Raw genomic sequence first — 26,043 nt, forward strand, 5'->3', positions numbered from 1 at the left:
AAATGCTGCTATTTAAATAAATAAGAATGGTTCTGCCATTCTGGAATAGGAAAAATTCTTTCCCAACTCTACATCTGTAAACAATTTTTTAAGAAAAACATGAGGATTAGTGATATTTACTACATGGAGGCCATCAGAACTCATGGGCTCATGAAACCACCTGTGGCCCAAAGGAGAGCTGCAAAACCTTGAAACATTTCATTCTAAGAATTTAAGTTATTTTGAAAAATTGAATAGGAAATAAATTGTGATACAAAATATTTGAGAACTATTAATTTATTGTCATTCTAGTATCTTGTAGTTGTTCTCCAGAATATTGCAGGTCTTAGAAACAAAAAATCCAGTAGCCTGGGGATTTCTCTTCTGTGCATGTTCTTTTGCTGGCACTTGACAAACCTTTAGCATCCCCAGTATCTTTGCAAGTTTTGGACAGGTCTCCTTGTAGCTTCATTTGATGTTTCATTTTCCATGTATGAGAAGAAAGATTAAATGAATTTGCCTCCTCCTAATTCAGGACTTTTTAGATCTGTTATATCCCTGCTAATTAGCCTCTTTATCTGACTAATGAATACTGGACTACTCATCTGTTCCATGCAGAGAAGTCAGTCCAAACTTGGGAGCATCCTTCCTGGAATCTTTCTAACACTAACATATTCCTTTTGAAAGGAGGAGAACATCCTGATTTTTTTTTTTTCCCTGTAAATCTTACAAAATCTATGTCAGAATTTCTCTCTGTGTGAAAAAAATCAAACCATATATTATGCTAAAATAGAATTATTCCTTACTTTGCAATTGGCTTTGCACATATAATTAATGTTTTTTCCTCCCTCACAGGTGCTTTGACAGTTCTGAACCTTCTGGTAACAAAGAGTTAACAGCATGCTGCAGCAATACAAGAAGTCCTCAGGGAGCTAGGTGGTACATCTGAAAAGTAGATAAAATCGTCTAACTCTGCAGGCAACAGGCCTTTACTCAACTATTTATAGAGCTATTTATAGGGGAAGAGAAGGGAAGGAAGAAAAGGAATTCGTAAATGACTTTAAAAAGCACAGGTACTTAGAATTCATAGTTGATGTGCTGATTTAGGAAGTCAGGAGATACAGAAAAAGGATAAGGAGTGTTAATAGTGTTACATAGACAAAGACTATTTTTTTCCTACTTTTGTTGCCTTCCTGTGTTTTGGATTTTTTTTTCTTTTCCCACCCAACCATTTCAGAGGCATATCCTTGCAGTGACGCATCAGTTTTCTGTCTGCTTGAGGTTTAGAAATAGCTGAGCTGTTATAAATAGATCACAATCTGCAGGAGACTAAGACAATGGAAATCCTGTAAAAGCTTCAGTGAAAAATTTAGAGGTGGATTGAGATTGCAGCTGTCTCCCAGGGCAGAAGTGCTCCGTTTGGAATGCTGTAGCAGCCGTGCTCTCTGTGCAGCAGGGGGGAACAGCCAGGTGCAGTCAGGGGGCGCTTTTGGTCACGGTGCCGAGCACAGAGCCACGTCCAGCCCTGGCAGCTCCCGGCTCAGTGGCGTGAGGAGGAGGCACTTTGCTGTTCCTCACTGCAAAGCTAAAACACCGCAGGCAGTTACTCTTTTATGCACCGAAGAGACACTAAATCACAATGTTTAACTTTTCCACCACGGCTTTTCTGGCAGTACTTGTGTACTCTGAGTTGACAGCATTCATCAGGTTTGCTCCCTTTTTCCACTTTGCCTCCAAAACACCTTTAGTGAGGTGCCATAGCATATGGTAGAAAGCTTGACCTTGTCTAATAAGGCAGTGAAAAATTCAGAACTGGGAAGCAGTTCAATATCCCTTTGTTTCTGTTTGAGAAATTCCTTTGTAAGGTCATTTACAGATCCTGCCAACACTTCCAGACAGACCTCGGAAAAACGAGTAGCTGTCCTTCACTGAAACCTGATACCTGGGAGTGGTGTTGTCCCCCAGCCATATACAAATACCTGAGGTTCGTTTTCTTATGCTTGACTATATAATTCTCTTAAAAAACCTAAGAAAGATGCTTTGGTAACTATGGGTAAAATAAGACATTAAGTGGAAGGAACAAACTTTCTCAAAGGTATGTTTCAGCCTTAAAGAGGAGCTGCTTCTTTAAACCAGGCTATATCACAGTAGCTATATCATGGCAACTAGATTAAATAAACTGTCCATTCTCAATCCTTGCCAAACACAAACCACTAATGTAGTTCCTGGTCTTTGCCTGAAGTCTGACCCCAGTTGCTGAAATAGAACTTTAAACCAGAACACACTGCAGAATCAGGTCCTTCAGACCTAAATTAGCATTCTGTTGAAAACTAAACACTTTTTTTTTTTTACTGTCAATAATTTTGTTTGCAGGTTAGGAAAAGAAACACTGCTGTGGAAGAATCCAATGAATTTATTAATGAGCTTGGTAAGTATGTAGCTATTAATATCTTCTGAGATTTTGTTTGTCTTATTTTTATCTTCAGTTCCAGACTCTGAAATAAACAGATGTTCTGAAGCTTTCCACTGAGAATACTACAATATGCTGATTTAAATACATTGTGATAACTGGGATATTGTAGGAAACAAGTAAATAGTTGTGTACATTATTTCTGAAACAATTTGTACCTTTACATTAAGTACTTTATCTAATTTATATCTCTCTAAAAAGAAAACATCTAAAATATTTCTTGGATGTTATTAAAGATTTTTCTTTGCAATCAGAAAAGAGAATATAAAAATTGAAAAAAATACATAACTTTGTCCTCTAATAATATTAGAGAGCATTACATATGCTATTATTATTCCATGGCATGACTGGCAATATAGTTTACCTGTCCTAAGCACATTTTCAATAGCTGAGTCCTTCAATTTGTCAAAAAAGTTTATATTTATTTCACAATCACTTTTGATCAGAGATACTGCTTTCAGTGCCAGTGTAACTGAAGTCTGTGGCAATCCTCTTACTGAAACTTAAGTACTCAGGTCCTTTTTTCTTTGCAGTGAGGATATCAATGAATTTGAGAAGGGCATCAGTAAATTGCTCATTGTTTTTACACTTTGAAGGGAGGGACCCATTTGAACTTCATCTAGAAACTAAATTCAACTACTAGTATTGTTTGGATGTTCTCCTGTTAACCAAGAAATTAAGAGAGCAACCCATCAGTTATGTTGGAAGTCCTGAGAGGAAATACAGAACAAAAAGATCAATATGCTTTCTGGGAAAAGAGGCTAGATGGCTTGGTTAACTGTGACTCCCTTCTGTATGAAATATGACATTTACTGCTTTTATTTATACTGAGGCAAATTCAGCTCTAGAGAGATTCAGATGTGAGGCCTCTGAAATCAGCAGCCAGCCTCGGTCTGAATTTGGTGCAGTGTGTTCCTCAGTACAAAAGATTATTTCCCTGCTTTTGTCACTTAAATTTACAGGTACTAAACAAAAATGCCTTAGTCTTGGTTCAGGTTTACAAAGCTACATTGTAGAAAATAGGAATTTAAGCAGGGAGATAAGACTACATGGCTGCACTTGCATCTGATTCAAACAAAGAAACAAAAACCAGTTCAAATGAAAAGTGCTCTGAGTTATCACCATTTTTTTAAAGCCATATAAATTGTGAGACCTAGTCCTTTTATTAAAAGAGAAGAGTATGTAGTTCTATGTAAAATCAAAAGTAATTTTCTTGAATAGTCTTTCCATATGTAGAATATGGAATTTCAATTTAAATCTCTTTTGGTCAGGGAATATTTTGCCATGCAATGGTATGGTGTTTCCTTTAAAAGTTATTGTCAGAAATATAATGTTTTTAAGAGCTGAGAACTCAAATTCTCATTGTTATTGCTCATAAACCTCATAAGTTATTGCTTATTAATCAGGAAAGCAGAGATATCTGGCCCGATACGCATTTCTTTTGTGGATGTAAAGGACAATAATAGTGAAGAATTTCTTGCTGGACTGCTGGTGTTCAACCCCTTGCTCTCAGAGGGGATAGAAGTAGTTCTGGGGATCAGAGAGAAGTGGTCAGTTTGCTGTCCCTTGGTCACGTACCTGCAGTCATCAAACACATGAGGCTCAGGAGGCACTTGGTACACTCAGAACACAGCAGCATAACAACCATACACTTGTTTTACTAAAGTCATGTAGAAGTAAGGACTCATTGTGCAAGGACATAGTGGGCAGAGGAGGTAGGAGGATGTGTCACATTTTAAACTGTTTTGCCTGCCCTACTCATTTTGCATTTTAATTTTAAAATTTCTAGTGCTTATTTAGAATAAGATGTACAAGTATGTGGGAGCTACCCTTTAAAGTTTTAAAAGTTGGGTTTTTTTCTTGGGACCCCAGAGGGTCTAAATAGATCCATCTCTAAGCTCTGGCCAGTTAAGCTTCCTTCCCTCTGTGAAGACAGGCCAATGCAGAATTCATTGCAGGTTCAGTGGATAAATTGCATAAATTGTCTCTAGCTTCTGCCTGGACTACGGGGTCAGCAGGGCTTTGCATGTTTCCCAATATGGAGGGTCATGACAGGATCAAGGACATAATATTTTTGCACCTATTCAATGGCATTAATGTCATAAGCAGCCCAGCTGCAACATTTATTCAGTGGACAGCAAAACCAATGAAGTTGTATTTCCTATGGGTTTGTGTATTTGTATTTTTACAAACGCACATTCCTTGCACTCCCTTGTGTCACCACTTTAAATGTCTCACCTGTTTTCTCCCCTTTTTCTCCAGTTCCCTCCTCTAGTCCCTTACCTGCCTCCAAGTTCTTCACTGCTGCTCAGGCACAAGGAGTGATTCACAAAGAGTGATTCACTGGACAAATAGCGACTGGACACTGTGGAGTTTGCCTTGGAGTTTCCTCCCATGGAGGGGGCACTGTCCTGCCCTTCTTTTCTGCACTATGTTGTAGGAACACACTATGTTGTAGGAATTTAATATTTGTGTCCACCAAATTTAATATCTGCCAGTGGGTTCAGAGGTCTTGGGTTGAGGAAAGGTTAATTAGTGTATAAGCAGACACCATGCAAAGACAAATCTGAATTCAAAGGGGAAAAAAAGGCTTATCTGGTAGGAAAAAGTTGGTGTATACACACACAGTAAAGATAGTCACAGAATGCACAGTTTCTGTCTTTGCCTTTGTGCAATGCTCTCCCTTAGCTAATGAATGTAATGCTTTAAAAGTGTTGGATTAAAATTCAGAGGGAGTGAATACTCTGTTTGCCTGCCAAACCAGACAGACCACTGCACTGGTTGCCTTGCTGGCTATGAATATTTTGTCCTTGGTTACCATTACCATTGCTGCAGCTGTGCCTGATTTGCTGATTCACTTTGGTGACTGTTTCTCAGTTCCTCTGTTGGGATTTTTCTCTAACTGGTAACATAACTGCTTTTAGTCTTTGAAGAAGTAAGGAAAAGTCACATGTTCCTCATACTAATTTAAAATCTTCTCAGATTTACCCTGGGATATGTACAAACTGTTGTATTATAAAGAATTTCCACAAGAGGAAGAAATGAATGTCATAGCTGCCTTAATACAATGCCTCTCCTAGCAAAGGATTGACTATAAAAGTAGTTTTCATCTTATGCAAAATATATTAAAAGTCTCATGGAAGGAAAAGCTTTTCTGTTGACTTCATTGTATTCTGGAGCAAGTCCTAGCAGCATAAATCTCACCTTCACCTTATCTTTCTAATCTGACTGATGTAAATGATTGTTTGTTTTTTGGCTCGGAGTTAAAAGCTGCCAAAGGACAGTAGAATATTTTAGATCAACCAGAAATTCTTGATTTCAAAGTACAGTTCCAGCTCATTAAAGAAACCAGTAAGTTTTTCTAATCATGAAAATTTAAGCTCCTAGAAACTATATTTGCATTATTTCCTCTCTAACCTAAGGAACAAATCATGGAGTCAGCTGACACCACCTTGTCCTTTTCAAGCAAAGTCTCCTATAAGTCTGCATAGTCTGCTGGTAAGCCATGTGCCATCCTAGCAGGTGTTTGAAATTAATTTTGTTTATTTTACTTTTAAAAAATAACTACTTTGCTTTTTCAGTTTATTTGGTGCTTTCTTTTAGACATGAAATTTCATTCTTTTGGTTTTAAGCCATTAAACATTTGTAACTATTTCTGGCAAGCATTCTCACCATAATATATGTTAAAGTTGTATGGAGAACACAAATCAAAATCTTGATAAAATAACATGTGCATTGAAATAAAATCCCACAGAAATCCAAACGCATGGATACGTTAACCCAGGTGAGTGTTTGTAGTACAGAGGTTTTATATGGCATGTTTATGTACGATTTATATTAATTTTTGAAAGTATTAATTCTGAATTTTCAAATAGCCAGTGGTCATGTACATATTTCTTAGTGTCACTGTCTTAGCTAAGAAAAAGATTGTTTTCTGGTATATCACATTTATATATCCCATTTTACTGTCATTCAGAGCTTGAGGTTTTTGAAAAAGAGATATTTCAATTTGAATGTATTTTACACCTGACTCAGCTTTTTGTTTTGTTTCATACTAGCAACTATTTAAAGAAAAAACCCAACTTTATATTTCAAGTATCTTAAAACGACCTTTCCTTTTCCCTGAAGACTGCTTTGACTAGCAATATTTGTGACAGATACATTAGCACAGTTTGTGAGCAGTGCAGCAGTTTGGCCATTTTTCCTAATCCTCATTTTCATAGCTGAAAGAACTCTCTGAGCAAGTGTAGTAATTTGTAACAGGCTGCAATCCAGCTGTTTACACACAGCCTGGCTGAAAGAAATAACCATGCAGAGCCCCTGCTATGTTCAGTTCTGCCCAGGCTAGAGCAGCTTGTCCGGCTGGAATAATTCTGTTCTGTGCTCAGGCTTTTCACAACACTCACCTCACCATACTTAAATGAGGATGGATTGGGCTTTTAAACTCACTAAGAAACCATTTTTATATATATAAACATTGTACATCACTCTTTATTGGTCATATTCTATTCTCTGGTCCTCAGCTGTAATATCTTGTTCACCTAGCAGGTTATGCAGCAGCCTACAAAGAAATTATATGTGTTTGGTCTTGATTCCTCTATTCAAAGAGTGTTTAAATATTTCATTTAAAAAAAAAAATTATTTAGGAAATGACCCTGGCACCTATGAGACCAAGTAGAAGGAAGGGGGATGATTACAATGCAAGTATTTAAAAACACAGCTACAAAGAGGAAAAACACAGCTGCAAACAAGGCTGCAGAAAATGGTCACGTTCCTAGTGTGGCGGGCAACAGTGATGTTATCACAGATTAGAGAAAAACTGCTTTTAAGACTCCAGTAAATGTAGTCTGTGACTACAAAGATCTGCTTTTCCTTTTCAGTTGACAAACAATGACTGCAAATTATTTGAATTACATGTTCTCCCTAAAAGCTTTTCTAGTAATTTGCCAGAATAGTCTCCATCAAGATGAAATAATTTTGTTTGGAGCTTAGATCTGGTTTATTTACAGTGCCATTTTGTAGTAAAAGCCCCACTACATGAACTGATAATTGTCTGTCTCTGAATTCTGCAAGATTACAGGAGGCCTGCACTCCTGGTCCCAGACGAGGTTTCTCTTTGTGGTTAATTAGCCGTGGGGGAGATTGTCAGAGATGATGAGTTCTGAAAATCCTTCCAGAGACAGATGATAAACAAGCCTTCTCCTGCCCCGGGTCACCTCCCCTAGGAAATTCAGCTTTTGTCTCCTGCCTCCTTCAGGAGAAGCCTTTACTGTGGAGGTAAGCAGGATGCTAATGGGACGCTGTCACACACACGGACGGTGCCCCGTTGGTGTGTCGCCGTGGCAGGGGAACAACAGGAGAGAGCATTGCCTTCCACCTGCAATCCCTGCACTTCGGTGAGAACTAAATTAAGTGGGTCAAATGCCTGTCGTGTTTCTGTTCCTGTTCGTCTGCCTCAGTCATGCAAGCTTGTAGTTTTCTCTCAATTTCTTCCCCTGGGCAAAATAATGCAAATTATGTTTTATTCTTTGAAAAAAGGGGGATCCTCCCTCAGAAAAGGGAAGTGCGAAATAAGATGCAAGTAGTGATGTGTTTGTTCTGTAGTATCTCAGTTAACGATGTCTGCAATCAGGTCACTGTCCTGGGCAGGAGCTGCTGTGCTGTGCCACTGGGAGGGCTGGCCAGTGGAGCTTGTTCATTTTATCAACCTGCTTGGAATAGGGCCCAATGTGAACTCTTGTGTAAAGAGCACCATCATTTAATCCTCAAACAGCTTCAAGACCTCCTGTTCGGTTCACGGCTGATGAACACCCAAAATCTCTGGCTGGCCTTTCACTTCGTGACTATTCCCCTTCTTTCGTTTAACATCGCTGACCTTTTATATTGCAGCACGACTCAGCTGTTGCTCAGGAGTTGCCCTCTCTCCCTTTTTCTGCCTCAGTGATTAGTGTGTGGGGAAGTTTATGTTGTTGTCATTTTAAACATTTAGGGAATTTTATTTGTGTGCAAGTCTAGAAGCAGTGTTATCGAAGAGGTGATGCCAGTGGCTGTGAAAGGCACTACGGCAATTAATACTTTATGCTGTAATACGCGTTTGGGACTTGTGACGCGCAGGAAGCGCCGTGAATGTCATTCGGCTCCGGGGCCCAGGACGCTGCCCAGGCAGTGTTTTTAAGCGCAAGGCCCCGCCGTGTCCCAGCAGAGGCCCGGACCCGGCAGCCGTACGCGGCCCGTGAGCGGCCCCGCGCAGCGAGGGCCGGAACGACCCGGGCCGGGCCGCGGCGCGGGCCCCGCGGAGGCGTTGCCGGGCGCTGCGCGGCCCCCCCGCGGCGGGGCGGGGGGCGGCTCCGTCCCTCCCCGCAGCGCCCCTGCGCGGCGGCGGCGCGGCCCGGCCGGGGGGGCGGGAGGTGCGCGGAGCCGCCGCCCGCAGCAGCCGCGGCGGCAGGGAAGGGGCTGCGATGCTCCCGGCCGAGCGCCCCCCCGGAGCCGCCCCCGGGCGAGGTGAGTCAGCGCGGCCCCGCGGTGCGCGGGGGGCCGGGCCGGCAGCCGGGGCCGCCCGGCGGGGCGCCGCCGCCTCCCCTGCCCGCGCTCCGCGGGGACCGGCCCCGCGGGGCCGGCTGTGGCGCACCGGGATGGGGGAGGCCGTTCCCCCCCCCGGTGTCTGCCCCGGCACCGGCTGCAGCGCCCTCCCAGCGGGGCGGCGGGCCTCGTCTCCGCAGCCGCCCGGGATGCTGCTGCCCGCGGGCCCGTAGCGCAGCTTCTCCCCAGCGGCGTTTCCTGCCGGTCAGCTGCGCCTCCCCGGAGCCGGCCGGTGTGTCAGCCTTGGCGGCCGCTGTGGTGCGTGCCGAGCTCGGTGCGTGCCGGCCCGCTTCTCCTGAAGCTCAGCATCGTGGTTGAAGCCGAGCCGTGTAATACCCCCTGCCCTCCCCGGTGACAGTCGTAGTCCCGGAGGTGGCCGGGCCGTGTCCCACGGGAGCTCCTGCACAGGCATCCCCGCACTTCTCCTTGCCGCCAGCATCCAGGCGTGGCGTTACTTGTGGCTGTCACTCGGATCCACAGCCCTTACATCCTTCAAATACCGTGGGGTTTAGTAAGCGGGCTGTCGGTTGCTCGTCTGTTTATTGGAACAAGCGTAGGAACAGATACTTATTTAGGAAGTCAGCGCTGAAGGTGCCATAGCTGCTACGGATGCCTGTGATGTTCTAAGTTAGATGGCGTTTTAAATCCCTGTCTGTTTAGTGGCTCTAAAGTTTTAGCAGCAGACTCTTTTTAAATCTCTTTTAAATCTTCTGTTAATGAAAAAGTACAGTGTTGAGGAGTGATAAACGTGGTTGGATAACCTAGTACAGAAGAGAACAGCTGAATAAACATAGTGCTGAAGTATTTCAGTAAAAACTTATCCAAACGTTATTACATTACTAAGATGTATTAGGTCTAGTTGTCCACTAGTTGGTAATTCCAAGGAAAGAGATTACAAAATGCTAGTTTTCTAGCTTGGTTATTTTGTGTGTGTTTTTTGTTTCACTGGTTAGAAATAGACAAAGGTGACATGTATTTTGTTGTTGTGTTCTCTGAAGACCCACCAAGGAATAGGTGAAAAGAAAACAATCATCCCTTTAAGGGTAGTATTTGTGGTAGTAGTCATAAGTCCAGTAAAAGTCGAGTAAGAAGACTTTAAAAAAAAATCAAACAGGGGGAGTGAGAATATGAGAGTAGAAGCTGACGAAGTGAGGAGCTAATGGGTGGAAGCTGTGATTTATCAGTAGCAGAGCTGGTACTAGGGTACAGCTTGAATGCAGCCTGAAATTCATCTTAGTCCTCAGCTACAGTACAATGGGCCTGAGTTTATATAGCAGTGTGGGAATTTATGAGCTGGTGGCATGATCCACCTGCAGATTGATCCCAGAGGCTGGAATGGCCAGGAAGGTCTCGCTGTCCTGCAGCAGACCAGGACTGCTGCTGCTGCCAGGCGTGGTGGGGCAGCTGGGTGCCCTTGTCCCTCCCCAGCGCTGGCAGCACTGTGCTGTGCTCCTGGAATGCCCTGGGCACTTGCCTGGTTTGGAGCTGAAAGCACGCTTGGAAATTACCAGCATTAATCAAGTGTAAACCTTGGAGGCAGTTGACAGCTGGAAAACTGGTTAAAAAAACTGGAGGCGGATACCAACTAAAAACAAGCTCTTTAACAAATAAGTCTACTTGGACATCTTAATGTGCACGTATTATTGGACATCTTAATGTGCAAATATTAAATGGAAAACAAGATTGGGATGCAGGAGTCCTAAGATGTGAGTTTAATGATTTTTCTTTAATAGATGAGGATTCATAGTGTTCTTCAGTTTAATGTTAATACCAGCACCATTGTAGCAGCTTTAGACCTATCTTAGGTGCATTAAAACTATTATAAACCTGATCTTGACATATTTCAGGCATACTGTTATCTCCCAATCTAATTGACTAAATGTCTCAGTGTGTAGAGTTTTTATATCCATAATGAAGAAGCAGAAAAACCTATAGCCCAACACATTAAGTAAGTGCATATCACTAACATAAAATAAAGCAGTTTGAAGTGCTTTACTTTGAACAAGGTGGTTTCACTTTCATGGAAACCCTAATTACGTTGGTTAATGTTACAACACTTGTGTCTTGCTTTACAGTTGAAACAAGTACATTTCCCAGCACAAATTCACTCTATGTGAATTGTTTCTGATTGTATAAATTCAGTCAGGTGCTCATGCTGGGGCCTCACAGGAGGAAGTGCTTACCTTTAATGATGTGGGGCAACCTGTGGGCGTTGTTCTGGATGGCTTGGCAGGGAACAGCCCATCCAAGGGCTCCGCCTGGAGGTTGGCTTATCTGGGAGAGGCTTGGGAACTCTTGGTGATGCAAGAGTGAATGGAGTCCAGGCACTTACTTCTCTGCCATGACGTAAGTTGTTTGCATAACATTCTCCTCCTTTTTGGCATGGATGCAGGCGACAGCGCCGGGCTGCTCCTTAGGGGTGGAAGTTGCTTGAAAATGGAAAACATGGTCTATTATTTATGGCTGCTGCAGCAGTGCCTTGTAGGCCTGCTGGATGCAGGGCTTCCTTCTGGAGCTGCTGCACAGATGCTGTAGCAGAAAGTCTTTGTTCCAAAGGTTTTGGAGCTTGGATTGATGGGGCAGGGTGGCTGAGGAGGTGGTGGTGTGCATGAGGTGTGAGATGGATGCTTTCATGGCAGTTTCACCAGCTGGGGGATGAGTGAGGTGAGCCTTTGTGTAGTTTTCAAGTCTCCTTCTCTAGCAGACCTGTTCTTCATCAAACAATACTTTGTTACTTGAAGTGTTTTGAAGAAACATCTTTTCTATTAATAGATTTTAAAATGTTTGTATGAAAACTTCTTGTGGACTTTAATGTATTTGCTACAAAGTGAGTTTTCTAGTCAGTGAAAGATGCCGTTCTGGCTGGCTTTGATTTATCTGCACCATGCAAACAGCAAGCTGGCCTGCTCTGTTCCTACAGCTGCATGTTGTTTGAGAGATTACTTGATCATTACTGCTCTGAGTATGTTTTCTGAGGCTGTATAAATATAAATCTGCTACAGTTAGTAATTTTTTTAGGTATTTAATGGGTTAAGGCTCTCGTGATCATTTCCACTGTCTTCTCGTGAACTGTCACGGGTTTTTTTGGTGGTTTGTCTTTTAACTTTCACATACATTCAAACCCAGATTTTGAGTCTCTGCTTTGTGAGTCTTAATTATATTTTAATTCTCAAAGCCTAGTGAATGGAATATTTATGGTGAATTAAACTTTATTTTAGAACAACAGTACACTTTCACCTCAGATCTAACTTTCTGTCAGTCTACAGATGAAGTTTCAATGCCTGGTTCTGTAAGTACTGTGGTATTTTCCCTGAGAGGTTTAGGGATTTGCTACTCCAGGCTGATCTCTTGATTGACTTTTTTTTTTTTTTTTTTTTTTTTTTTTTTAAATTTGAGATATAGTTCAAAGCAAAGGGGTTTTTTTGTCCAAAGTTTTGGAAGAGTGACTCCAAGGGGAGAGCTGAGTTTTTAGTATACTGTATTATTATTTTACTTTGTTACTTTTATTTTTATTCTTGTAATGTCAGGTTGTCTTGAGTAGATTAGCCTTTTATCCTTTCTGATCTTGAAATCCTGTTAATTATTAGGAGAGACAGACTAAATGAGGATCGATTTAAAAAATAAAAGCAAGAATGCCAAGAAGATACTTAACTAAATGTAGAATACCCTCTTTCTACCTACCTGCCAAAGAGGCTCATTTCAGTTTTTAAAATGACCGCTGCACTGTCATCACTGAATTTCTTGGGACAAATGGTTCTTCTTCCATTCCCAAGGTAGCTGCTCAAATGTGCAAGTCTGCAGGGAAGTTGTATGTGTTTGCAGGAGATGACTGGATAAAAAACATGGTCTAGATGTAAGGGCTTGAAAGTGGATTTTGACATGCTGAGGAATAGGTACTAAAGCAAGTGACAGCAATGTGGGATGATGTGGGGCAGGAAAGTCAGAAAAAATAATAGTTTCTACTTACATTTAAAAAATCTTATCTGCGCAAATCTGGAAGGGAGAAGAGCCTTGTGGTTAACAAGTACATTCTTTGAGGAGAAGCACACGCACTTGTGCATGAAGAGGTTGGGAGAAGGCGTGATCTGACGGAACAATCGCGCTCTGAGAGCGCTGTGTGTGCCGGGCTCCCCGTGCCGCTGCCAGCCAGCGAGGGGAGGGATGCGCTCCCTGCCCGCCCCCGGGATCGCGGCTGGGGAGGGGGAATCGGCGCTGCAGCGCCCACTGAGCTCCCTTCCCATTGCAGCTTTGGAGGCGTGATGGGATGGTGAGGAACAAGGGCCTGGTTCCCAGGTCTGAGTTCTGTAGCACTTTGGAAATGTAAACCTCTGTCAGGATAAAAGCTCGCTTGTTAGTTGGAGGACCAGAGCGCTGTCTTGTGACACATGTGCTGCTGTGCTGTGCCCTTGCTGCGCCTCTTTCCTTTACCCTTTGCAGGGCTTTCTCAGGGTTCTTGGAGGAGTTCTTTCCAATTTACATCTCAGGGCTTTCTTGTGTGTTTCTGAACCCTAAGTTTGGGGGTCACACCTCCAACCCATTATTCCTGTTTTTAGAGTGAAGGTACCACTCTGCAACCTCTGTGATCCCATTTGTCCTGGCAGAGCTGATTGCCTTCAGCAGGCCTCTCCCAGAATGTTGTGTTCTCTTCAAATGAGTTAAAATTTATAATCACTCTGAAGTCCATCTGTTAACTCTCTTAACCTTTCTTCCTTATTCCTGTTCTCTGTTGCTTGATCTCAGTTGTGCTTGTCTTCTGTCCTTCTATAGTCTTATGCATTAGAAAAGTATTTGCAAAGTACAGATACAGTATTTGAAGGCAATGGTTAAAATAACCAATAGATAACTAGTCTCTTATCACTGAGAAGTATATTGGTTTTTCCATCTGTCTAGTTTGCTACATGTTCAATCCCTGACTGGCACGGGGTTTTTGCCATAGGAGGAAATCCCCATTGGTTCAGGGTTTTTGTAGATTTCTTTCAGCAACAATACTTTGCTCATTTTCTTGTTTTCAGTCAATTATTTTTAGAATTTAAAACATTGCTTAATATGACTTTCAAAAACCTGACTCCTAAACAAACTAGTGATCAAAACAATAAAGAATGCCATATGGCTCCTACCACTCTTGATGCTGTTATATTTCTGAAGAGTATATTCTGTATTAAAATATTTATTGAAATTATTTTGAAATAGACTTTTCATAGCCTTCTAACCCAGGATGTTCTAGTCAGAATAGCAGGAGTGGATCTTTTGGATTATGCAATGCATTAGAAGATGGATGCTGAAGCCAATAAAAATTGTGGAGGGGGGAAGAATATGCAGCTACTGAAGAGTTGAAAGATTAACAGTATCATAATTTGTTATGTTCTCACTATTCATACAACATATGGAATTGAAATTCCACTTCAAGAGAAAAGGGAAACAAAATTAATAGTAATTGCTCTAAAAGCTTTCAATATTATTTGTATGAAACCAGCTGTTTCAGAGCTCATATACAGGAATAAACTTGTTTAAATGAGGATGATTTCAAGCCATACTTACAAAGAAGTTTTCCTAAAATATCCACATGGTTAAAATGTGAGTTCTGTCTTGTCATGTCTGGGGAACAGGAAATCTATTCTTCAGAAGTAAATGCTGTAAAGCTCTGATGCAGCAAGCAAGCAAGTTGCTGTAAACAGATGAGCATATACTGAAAGCTCAGTTACATCCCCTTGACATAAGTGGGGCCCTGCACAAGATCTGGAGTCTTTGTTGTCAGAGAAAGGGAAGGCATAAAGAAAATAAGAGCACAGATGATGACTGATCTAATTTACTCATTAGAAGGGCTTGTTTTATGGAAATAGAAATGAGCAAAAACCCCACAGTTCTTCCACCTGTCAGGTGGATGTGGTTGGCTGAACCAAAAATTGCAGGAGCTCACTAGACAGCTGCTGGGTTTTGGTTCATGTGGCTTTTGATGATAACAGGTAAGAGCAAGAAAATGTGCTTTCACATTTGACTGTTCTAACAACTTAATTAGGGCTGTCTAGTCTTTTGACAATTGAAATACTTTTTAAAAAATTTAATTGGATTGTCTCTGAAGAAACTGGAGGAAAAAACTTGAATCTCTGTGTATATGCTGGCATGGTTTTAATTTACTTCTGACCTTGAATACATGAATATTTAAGGTTCCAAGATTTGTATGAAGCCTTTTCTCCCTAAGTGAAACCAGAGATCCTCGTAGATAGTATCCTATAGAAGTGACATTTAAAAGCGAAAAACATAGACAAACCTTATGAGTGTTTGGGATTTTAATAATGGTGTTTTTAGACTTGTCTTTCACTGAACTGTGTAAGGTTTAGATTATTCTCATGAACTGTTGTTTTTAGAAATACCCATGGCACGTTGTCAGCTGTTATATGTTGAATCAATAGGGGACAATTAATTTAACATACTACTGAATGTTAGTCTCTTCTCTCTTATTAGCCTTTGTCAGTATTAAATAATCCATTCCAAATCCATTGTCAGTATTAAATAATGATGAATTATAGTTAATTTAAAGGCACTGAATATACTGTTGTATGACTAATTTTAAAGGGATGATATTGTGCTTTCAGATGAGTAATGAAAGACTTATTTCAGTGTCCTCTTCTACTTGGAATAAAGTACAGAACTGCAAAAAAATACTTATCATAAAATGATATAATATCCTGAGTTGGAAGGAGGTCAGTAGGATCATCCTGTTCAATTTCAAATTCCTTGAGCAGGTCAAGATCACAAATGGAGTCCTCTTTGAGAAATTTCAGGTTCTTCTGGTTCTCCTTGCAAATACTGGTCCTTGAAAAAGTTACTCTGTGATAGTAATACTAATCCAAACAGTAAAGGATTATAAAACCAAAATATATAAAATATTTAACTTTCTCACAATGAACATGAGGTGATCTTATAGGTTAAATTTAAAGGTACCAACAGAGCAAAACCAGTTTTTTAATAATAATTTGGAGCTGATAGTCTGCTGGCAGAGCTGGTTTTTGTTCTTTGAAAAGGAAGCTTTTCTTAGCTAGGTTAGTTTATTGGAATGGGTTGTTTTTAAATCTGAAAGCTGGCTGGTCACTCAAAGGCTAAGGATTGTTTATTTTTTAGTGTTGCTTATCAATTTGGCTGGCACTTCTGCAGAAGATAAGTGCAGGCAGCTGCAGTGCTGTTACCTCCCAGTCCACCTCTTTTCCATTTCAGAATTTGACTTGAAGATAGCTTTATAGGGCCTGTGTCTGTTTCTACAATCCCAGGTCTTTGATGTCTTTGAGATTGTTACCCTAATTTTCATCTTAAAGCCCCATCCTAATTCCCACCTCTTCTCATTCAGTGTAGAAGCTCAAGCCTCCCATCAATTTCTGCTGCAGCTGTGGAGTGCTTAGAAAAATGTGTTTCAAGAGGAGATTGCTGAGCCTTTTGAAGGCCATCATGAGGCTTTGGATAATATGTTTTGATGATCAGAATAACCTGGATGTATGTGGCTACATTGCTTAATTACAAAATCATGGCTATCCTTTGGCATAGGAGGGAATACTGGAAATAAAGCAGTTAGCCTTGGGGGAGAAAAGCTAACTTGAAAGAAGAGAACTTGAAAATACTAGCACTTAATTGCCACAGTAACTCTGAATATATAAGTTATTCTCTCTCCTAAACATGAAAGATGTTTTGTTGCACAATATAAAAGCTGATGTTGGGAGAACTTCACAGAATTGGTGATAAAACACATTTTTATTGATGCTACCATGTACCACTAGTCTAGACAAATGGTCTTCTCCACCCTGAACACTGCATTTATTGCTCAGGAATGTTACTTACAAGAAAGAGGCTGTCTTTGTCCTTGATGGCTGGCATTGCAGGTCCTGCTCTCCTTAACCACCTTATGTTTTATTTTTTCACAGGGTAGCCCTAGTTCCTTGAGAGGTCACCAGATCCTGGATGCCTGTGGTAAACCATGGCAGCTGATGATAAGGTGGCCATTCTAACCGACGACGAAGAAGAGCAGAAGAGAAAGTATGTGCTTGCAGATCCTTTCAATGGCATTTCCAAGGATCAAGACTTGCCACCCAATAATGAATCCCCTTCCACAGAGACAACCACTGCCCCAGATGAAGAGCTGGATTGGTTAGAAAAGCACTGTGTCAAAATCAACAACGATCTTCTGATCTCAAAGGTCTTTTATTTTTTCTTCTATTCTGCATATGGCTCTCTCTACCCCTTGCTGCCTGTGTACTACAAGCAGCTGGGTATGACCCCCAGCCAGAGTGGACTACTGGTGGGCATCAGGTACTTTATTGAGTTTTGCAGTGCTCCCTTCTGGGGAGTAGTGGCAGATCGCTTCAAGAAAGGCAAGATTGTCCTCCTGTTTTCTCTTTTATGCTGGGTTCTGTTCAACCTGGGCATTGGATTTGTGAGACCAGCCACCTTAAGATGTGTACCAAAGGGCCTTCCCCCTGCACATCCCACCAACGCAAGCAGCCTTTTAACAACAATCCTGCAAAACGCCTCCATGGCTTCTCCACTAACCACAGTGAGTGCTGCATCCCCGAAAGTTCGTGGGAGGAGAGACCTGGTCACTTCCAGTTCAGCCACTTTGGAAACAACAGGGACGCCTAATCCTGAAATAACATTCCCAGTACCTACACAGAGCAATGGTGAGGATTTTACCTTGGAGAACAGTACCCATTTGATTTTGCTAAGCACCACCACTAGCCCAGTCTCACTAGGGAACACAACTCTGAGCACCCTGGCTTCCATCAGCACAAAGCCCATGCCTTCTGACCAAGTTGTGCTTGTTTATGATCAGCAAGAAGTAGAGGCCATCTTTCTACTCATTCTGCTGGTTGTCATAATAGGAGAATTTTTCAGTGCTTCCTCTGTTACCATTGTGGACACCATAACCCTGCAGTACCTCGGCAAACACCGGGACCGCTATGGATTGCAGCGTATGTGGGGGTCTCTGGGCTGGGGGCTGGCCATGCTCTCCGTGGGAATTGGCATTGACTATACTCACACAGAAGTTGCCATTGAAGGTCAAGGATGTAAAGCTCCAGAGTACAAGAACTACAGGATCGTTTTCATTGTTTTTGGTGTCCTCATGACAATGGCTCTGATTGTGGCCACCCAGTTTCGATTTCATTACACGCACTTCAAGCAAGATGAAAATAAGAGAAAAGAGGTCGAGATCTCACAGGTGGACAGAAATGCCTCCAATGAATCTTCAGATAACACTCCTACCAGTATGAGCCAGTCACAGTCTTTCAGTTTTTGGGACCTAATTAAACTGCTGTGCAGTATCCAGTATGGCTCCGTGCTCTTCGTGGCCTGGTTCATGGGGTTTGGATATGGCTTTGTGTTCACCTTTCTGTACTGGCACTTGGAAGACCTGAATGGCACCACCACTCTCTTTGGAGTTTGTTCTGTGCTCAGCCACGTGTCTGAGCTGACTGCCTATTTCTTCAGCCACAAACTCATTGAATTGGTTGGTCACATCAGGTAAGATGGCAGCAATCATTAAAGAGCTATACAAAAAATGGTGACTCTCAGGCTCAGCCCTTGTGCTACAAAGTGAAACTCAAACTATTTTTTTTTTTTTAATTCCTGCTCAGTTTTGTGGCTCACATGATGGATATTTTTTTTTTTTTTGTTATTTCAAGAGTTGAAAATGCTCTGAAATGCTTGCTTTGCATTTGAGTTGCATGTTAGTATGTGCTTTCTGCCTGGCACCATAACCTTTTGCAGATGGTTCCAGAAGATAGCCTTGTTCCCTGATGCATCGCTCTGAGATCTTTACAAATTGCCACCCACTCAAGGGTTGTCTGTTTTGACATACAAATACCATTAGTTTTTCAGTTTTTTTCCTGTGAGTAGCAGCATTCTGCTTTAGCCTAGTTCCCCTTGCAGGGCAGTTCGCTGCCCCCACGGTAGCCTGGAAAGGTGTCAAGGTGTCAGCTGCAGGCTGAGAGGGAGAAGCTGAGCTGAGGAAACGAGGTGAGCACCTCCCGTGTACATGGCCTCGTAATCAGACTCTGGGTGTTGGCAGAATGAGGTTGCAGCCTGGCAGTGTCACTTACTAGTTCAGGGCTTGCTCTCCTCCTTCAGTTGCAGTGTGTGTGTCAGCTATGAAGTGAGATGGCTGCAGGGCTTGTCCTGTTGTTCTTGCCTTGTGTAAGTGAAAGCGACTGCTTCCAGCGTATTAGTGAGCATTGGTTTCCAGTAAATTCATTACATTGACTTACTAGCCTTCTAAATCCCTCTTCTACTTAAAAAAAAAAAAAACACAGGGGAGGAAAGATGGGGAAAACCTGAGTTAATGAAGCTGCAGAGGTGGTTTTTTTAATATTTACTCCAGTATTCTGTTCATGTCAGTTCAGAGCTGTATGTTGTTAGCATCATATCCTTTCCAAATACCCAGTTTATAATCATACAGGCATTGAGATGTAAGTATTTTTAAGCTGTTTGCACTGTTCTTTTTGTGTATTCTGTTCTAAGGTCTCGCTCTTCATTTTGCTTTTATTGGGAGGAATATTTTTATTCATTTGCCCTCTACTAAAAATGTTTGAGATGTTTAGCATAGTAATTTGAGAGATTACTTAAAAGATGGAGTTCTTTCTTACTTGAAACTGAGGAGGATCTCTTTACTTAGAGTCAGTCCTAATCTCTGAATTTGACAATAATTAGTAAGAGAAAATGACACCTTGCATGCAAAGCCTGGAGGAAGGATATGATGATGGAGGAGTGGTGAGAACAGATCACAGTCTTCATAGCTAAAGATAGCTTGGGTATGCTCTTTCAATGTATATTATAGTACAAAATTCAGGCTTAGACTTCAGCTAAAGAATGAAAACTGAAAGAGTGGTAGGATTGTGAATAAGATTAAATGGAGGGGATGGGAGCATTGGCCCATTGGGCATTGAAAAGAAGGATGATAAGAGGGGATCAGTTCCTTTTTTTTTCCTTATTTTTTTTTTGGTACTGCTAAACCTGTGAAGCCAAGATGGGATCAAGATTGAATTGTTTAAACACTAGTCCCTGTTTGCTATGAAACAGCATTCTACATACCTACACCTGGGGAATGCACATTAGTCATATTTTAGTGTTATCTAATGCTTGTGTTTAGTCATCACAGTTTGAGATGACTCCTCCTGGTTGCCTGCCACCTTGTACTTTCTGAACTTTGTGTGTTTGAGAGGAAGCAAGCTTTTCTTTTTTTCTTCCCCAAAGAAATATGGATAGGAGTTCATAGCTCATCTTCTTTGACAGTTCTGTGTATGTGTTGTCTGCTGCCTTCTAGTGCAGATAATAATTTTCCTATTAGGAATAAAGTTCCAGTAGCCTCCGACTCCATATCCTTAGTCAGAAGCATTTGGTGTGGATATTTTATCTATTTTTAATAGCTCAAAGTTCCTTTCCTCTGGGTTGTTGGACTTCTAGATGTAGACTTTCTTTCTGAAGTGTTTGAATATTGTCATTCAATTTTTCTTTCTGTGCCAAGTGTTTGAAGACAGGCATGAGTACCAGAATTACATTCATTGTCACAGTAGCAGGAAAAAAGGCTGTTGAATGTCCTTTGTGGAACTGCAAGGAAATAGGCTTTACACCTTATCAGACAGAAGCTCAGTTTCCCTTTTCAAGTCTTAAAAATCTTTCTGTTTCTACCATTGTATGTGGTGGCATGTAAAACCCTTACAACAGTTTGAAATCTCCTATGTTTTCACAGTTTTTTAAAACTAATGTTCAGATTATTGTCCAAGCGTTTTACGCGTGATCATATTAAATATTTGCTGATTAAAATGCCCAGTTTCTGACCTCATTAGCTCTGCTCTTCATACACTTGTGCAGTGCATGTGTGCTTCTAGTGTTTCTTTGAGAGGATATTAGGAAGAAGTTCTTCCCTGTGAGTGTGGTGAGGCCCTGGCAGAGGGTGCCCAGAGAAGCTGTGGCTGCCCCATCCCTGGAAGTGTCCAAGACCAGGCTGGATGGGGCTTTGAGCAACCTGGCCTAATGAATGGTGTCCCTGCCTATGGCAGAGGGGTTGGAACTGGATGATCTTTAAGTTCCCTTCCAACCCAAATCATTCTATGATACTGTGAGCAAAAAAATGTGCAAAACTGGCTATGAAATATTTAGATCCCACCTGGTGTAGAAGCACTCAGAACTGCTAGTCACTTAAGAAGATGATGTCAAGCTCTGAAAATAACTTCCTACTTGAGGTTAAGCTAGAATGTGTTTGTCTGACCACAGTTCCAGCCTGTGAGCTTTTATGGGAAGCAGAGACTGGTAGTCATGGCTGTAAACAGCTCAGACTCCTTGTCACAAATATAGATTCAGTGCTTAAAATGTGTAACCTGTGAAGTGAGTATGGTGTCTCTGTTGGTGCTGCATATAGGGTTCATAGGGAACATCTGTTTACATTTTCCACTTAGGTCTGATAGGGAGCCTAAGTGATTATTATAAGTGCATTTTTGAAAAGACTCTGTAAATATACAAAAGTTTTCGTGTGACGTACCCCTCCAAAACCATATTTATAGAAATCTTCATAAACTGTAATTTACCTTAAATTCTGTACATATATTCTAACAAATTAAGAGGTAGAACCTGACTAAATTGCTGCTCTTAAACTCCGAATCCAAATCTTTCTGCAAATGTAACATGTTGGAAAAACACAGGTAGGTGAGTGGTTAGTGATGATGGAAGAGCTCTGAAGCAGCAGGAGGTCACATCTCTGGTCTGGCTGTGCTAGGGAACAGCTGAGATAGAAAGACAGTTCTTGGTGAGCAAAGTTTTTGCTAGACAAAAGTGAAATTAAGCTGTCTAGAACTCATCCTAAACAGAGAGGTGCATCTGTACTGCTGCTGAGGAAAAACAAATGTAAATGTGAGGCCATTCCTTTGTATTCCTGAGAGTATGCATCAGCCTGGGCCTTTCCAGTAGGGGAGTGAAGACAGGAGCCTGCAGACCTTGTGACTTTGGTTACCTTTTGAGGCTGATGTGTCCTAATACATTTCAGAAATGTGGTTTTACATAAGAGCTATGTTAAGTTGTGGCTATGAAAGGAACCAAGTTATTGGTTTGGAACAGAAGGCATTAATTAAAGGATGAGATGAAATTTATGATTCACAGCACAAAGAACAAGTTTGTTCTCATTATTGTATAACAGTGAACTTTTTCATGGCTTCCCATGTTTTCTTCCTTGAATGCTTGGGCTTTTGTTGCCTAAAGGCAGCTTAAACCAGCTATTCATGGACCTCACATGTATCTGGAAGCAGCACAGCTTGGTTTGATCTATGACTGAGGGGAGATGACTTCCTGCCAGCTTGCCCTTCTTGTTGAAAGTAAATTCATCTTGTGAAATGCACAGGCCTTTTTTGATACCACTGACATGATAAAAACTCTGGTAGTGGGTTTTTCACTGTCAACATGTGTATTTGGAGACCTCAGATGTTGGCAAGATGCTGTGTTTTCGTGATGGTGTCTCACTCTAGATTTTCCAGTGGCTCTGTACCATTTAATTAATTATTGGTGTGCATTTGTAGAAAAACTAACTGAAAAAGCAGCACAAAGAATAAAGAGCCCTTTCACAAGGTCAGTGCTTCACCTTAATTACCAATTGCATTTATTTCACTTATGCCCAACCAGGGTTCAGACAACAAGCCCTGTTGGGACAACAAATTACCCTTGTCCCTGAAAAAAATCTTTAAAGGTTGCAATAGCACCCTTTTTCAAGCTGTAAACATGTTTTCAATTAAGTCTTTGTTTCCCAAGATCCATCTAAAAATAAGAGGAAGATAGCTGGATGAATGAGCACCCCAGAGGGAAGCTATGCTAAATCTAAAAACTGGAAAGGAAGAGTCATCAGGTTAAATGTGCAATGGGAAATGCACTTCACAAATAGTCTTTGTATTTCATTGTTTAAAAGCTGTTGTAAGAGTTTTTGTTGTTTTTTTTTTTTTCTCTAAATTCTGAGATGCAGCATCTGCTGCTTTTCAACAGGATGGCTAAGTTTTATCCTGAGGCATGTTATTACAAACCATATTGCTTCTGTGGGATGTGTTTTAGAGTAGTTCTGAGCAGTTTGCAGATACTGGGACTATAAACTTATATTAATTGGGTTAAAATGAATTCCTTTAATACAAACCTGCTCCAGGCTTTCATTGAAATGGCAGAATGAATCTCTGGATGATTAGAAAAGCAGGTTGTTTGGAAAGGATGTTGAATGCACTCAGAAATTCTCTCTCTGAAACACAATCCCATTTAGAGTGTGGCATAGAACTACAGACCTCAATTAAAAGCTCAGTGGGTTTGCTGTCTCTTTGATTTATTTTTTTTCTATTAGGATTTTGAATGTGTTGAATGGGCAGGAGGAGAGTTAATGTTTGGGAGTAGGACTTGAAGGATATATTTTCTGTTGAGCAAATGCTTTAGACTGGCAAACCATATGCATGCAAATAAGTTCTAAATCAGTAAGCTGTATTATAACGTACCAGAAAGGGAAAGTGCAGACTGTCCTGACTTTTTCCTTTCTTTGTTTCCTTTAGAGTGCTTTATATTGGCCTTGCCTGTAACACAGCACGATACATCTACATCTCGTACCTGGAAAATGCCTGGACCGTTCTTCCTATGGAAGTGCTGCAAGGTAAGACCTTCCAGGTGCTCCCATTATCTTGTTTTCAAGTGAGCTATGATTAAGTAAAAAATCTGGTATTTCTCTGTTGTTTTGACCACAAATACCCCAGAAGATGCAGGTTCATTAAACATTGCTGTTTATCCTGGGAAATATTTGACGTCAAAAGGGTGGGTGTGCATTTGATTGTGCACAGTTCTGTGTTTATTCAAACAGAACTGTGTGAGACCAACACACCCTTTAAATAAACAAAGAGACAGAAGCATGAGCTATGAGGGTGCACACCTACTGCAAATCCTGTTTGGTGATAAATGTGAACGTCATTAAATGCCAGAGGCTGCAGTCCTTGAAAGGATGCCGCAGAAAACCTCCAAGCATAGTCTGGGTCATTCTGTCTCTGTTAAATATTTCAGTTCCATCAGTACTTTTAGATTATAGAATTTTTGTTTTAATAGCTAGAGCAGAAGTTCTCTCAATGCTAAGAGAACTTCTTTAAGAGACATGCCCTTTCACAATCTTATTTTCAAGGATAGAGGTGTGGTCTATTGACAAGTAACTTGAGTCCTGTTTTCAAATCCTGTTGTAGAAGTCTGTAAGAACTTTGTTACAATGTTAAAGTATACATTGTTTTAGCTTCGTTTTTTTGACCTTTTTTGTGTCTTTTTTGTGACCTTTTTTTGTGGTGGGTACCACTTCTCAAAACCATGAAAAAGTGGAACTGCTTTACTTTCTATTTCTTCAATATTTGAGCAGTACCATTTTTTACCATCTTTTTAAAGCCAGTATTTTGGTTTTATACAATAATATTTAGAATTTTTTCCTTAGATTATACTTAGAAGTTTTATTCTTCTGTGTGCAGCATAACTTGAATTTAAATTAACTTTTTCTACTATACTTACAGAAATCTTTGTAAGGTAGACTTTGAGTTACAAAATGCCATTAGAGAGCACTGTGTGGATCTCTACATACACGCAGAGATCCATTTGTGTCCTGGCTCCTTAAAGTTCTGAGCTAACAAAACACAGTTTATCGTGTTATAATTGCCCCAACAGCAGGCTTTTGAATTTTGTTATTAAAAAAGCCCCCAAACCACAACTATTGAATTGATGCTTCGTTGTTCATACCAAGTGTTAAAATAGGAACATGTTTAGAAAGAAACTAAAGAATGAGTATGTGTTATACTCCCACCTGCTCAAACATCTAGGGAAAACAAATGATGAATACAAAGCTTTGGATGTTGCCTTTTAGGTGATCCTGATTTAAAGATATCCCATATCTAAATACAGGGAAAAACCCTTTTGGTTTAACCTACACAGCCATAAGTTTGTGCCTGGAAGAATCCTGTAAGTCATGGCTGAAAAAGAAGTTTCTTGTACTTTGCATGTGGTTTTTATTCTGCTGAAATTTCAGTATGAATTGCACAATACATAGGTTTGCCTTTACATAGAGCAAGAGTACACAGTACACAAATCCTGAATAATTGATGTTTGAAGAAAAAATTAAGGACTTTCAACATAGTACTTTGTCATAAATGTATCTGCCAGATGTTACTATATTTAGCCACTGCTGAATCATGGGCTCCTTGGTTAATCTGGCTATTTGCAGTTATTTATAGTCAGCAAATGAGAGAGCTAAACCCAAACCAGGCCCACGCACAGCTCCCCCACCCAGCCCCGGTTCTCTGTGTTCTGTGTGCCCTTTTCACACGTCATTTGTTGGTCCCTGATGTCCATGGGTGCCCCGTGTGTGTCTAACCACTGCCACTGCATTTGTGGGATTCCAGTCATCCCATTCCGTGTTGCCAAATGGGGGATCAAGGTTATCTTTTTAGAAGTACTGCTGACTTCCCCCCCTCATTGATTCATCCCCTTTCTGCTCTTAGCAGTTTTCCTCTTTTCTAGAGTTCTGTTTTTTCTCTGCAGCAGTTCCAAGTCTTCTTTCTTTGGGCTCTGCTTTCTCTCCAGCATAACCACTGTATTGTCAGTGGCAGTAAGACGTGATACCTCAATGAAATTTGGTGAGGTGGAAGCTCTTATTTTTAAGTGAGCTTGTTGACAGAGGGAAGCAAGAGTTATAGCTGTTTTCTCTATGTAAGGATTGTATTGAGAACCAAAAAAGAGTAGATTGTATACAACATGTGGGCACCATGTGGGCCATCAAGTTGACAGGTCTTTGAACCCCCTGGTGAAGTCCTTGCTCTAATTGTGCAGAACTTTTTTCCAGGAAGCTGTCACATTCTATGTAAACTCCTCAGCTTGAGGGGTTTTAAGTCTAACAGAAGTTTTAGTTGACTTCTGTAAAAAATTTACTTTTCTGTTTTTATATGTTCCTGCAGTACAAGCAGGATTATCCCCATGTGCTGTTGCTGGAGGGCATGGAGACC

General features: G+C 41.0%; 1 protein-coding gene across 6 annotated transcripts in view; it reads left to right on the forward strand.

The window, feature by feature from the left end:
* The window catches only part of MFSD6 (major facilitator superfamily domain containing 6), a 44,875-nt gene that overhangs the window by 8,259 nt on the left and 10,573 nt on the right, over positions 1-26,043 (forward strand). For 3 of the 6 annotated variants that reach the window (XM_064718982.1, XM_064718986.1, XM_064718987.1), the window contains exons 2-6: positions 835-1,052; positions 1,856-1,963; positions 2,353-2,407; positions 16,939-18,532; positions 23,575-23,672. In XM_064718982.1, the coding sequence (XP_064575052.1) occupies positions 16,992-18,532; positions 23,575-23,672 (1,639 nt within the window). In that variant the 5' untranslated portion in view covers positions 835-1,052; positions 1,856-1,963; positions 2,353-2,407; positions 16,939-16,991. Of the gene's footprint in view, positions 1-834; positions 1,053-1,855; positions 1,964-2,352; positions 2,408-8,795; positions 8,951-11,277; positions 11,375-16,938; positions 18,533-23,574; positions 23,673-26,043 lie in introns of those variants that run through there. The other 3 variants (XM_064718983.1, XM_064718984.1, XM_064718985.1) reach the window with 3 other exon arrangements.

This window comes from Zonotrichia leucophrys, chromosome 7 (assembly GCF_028769735.1).
Source record: "Zonotrichia leucophrys gambelii isolate GWCS_2022_RI chromosome 7, RI_Zleu_2.0, whole genome shotgun sequence".
NCBI classification, from domain to species: domain Eukaryota; kingdom Metazoa; phylum Chordata; class Aves; order Passeriformes; family Passerellidae; genus Zonotrichia; species Zonotrichia leucophrys.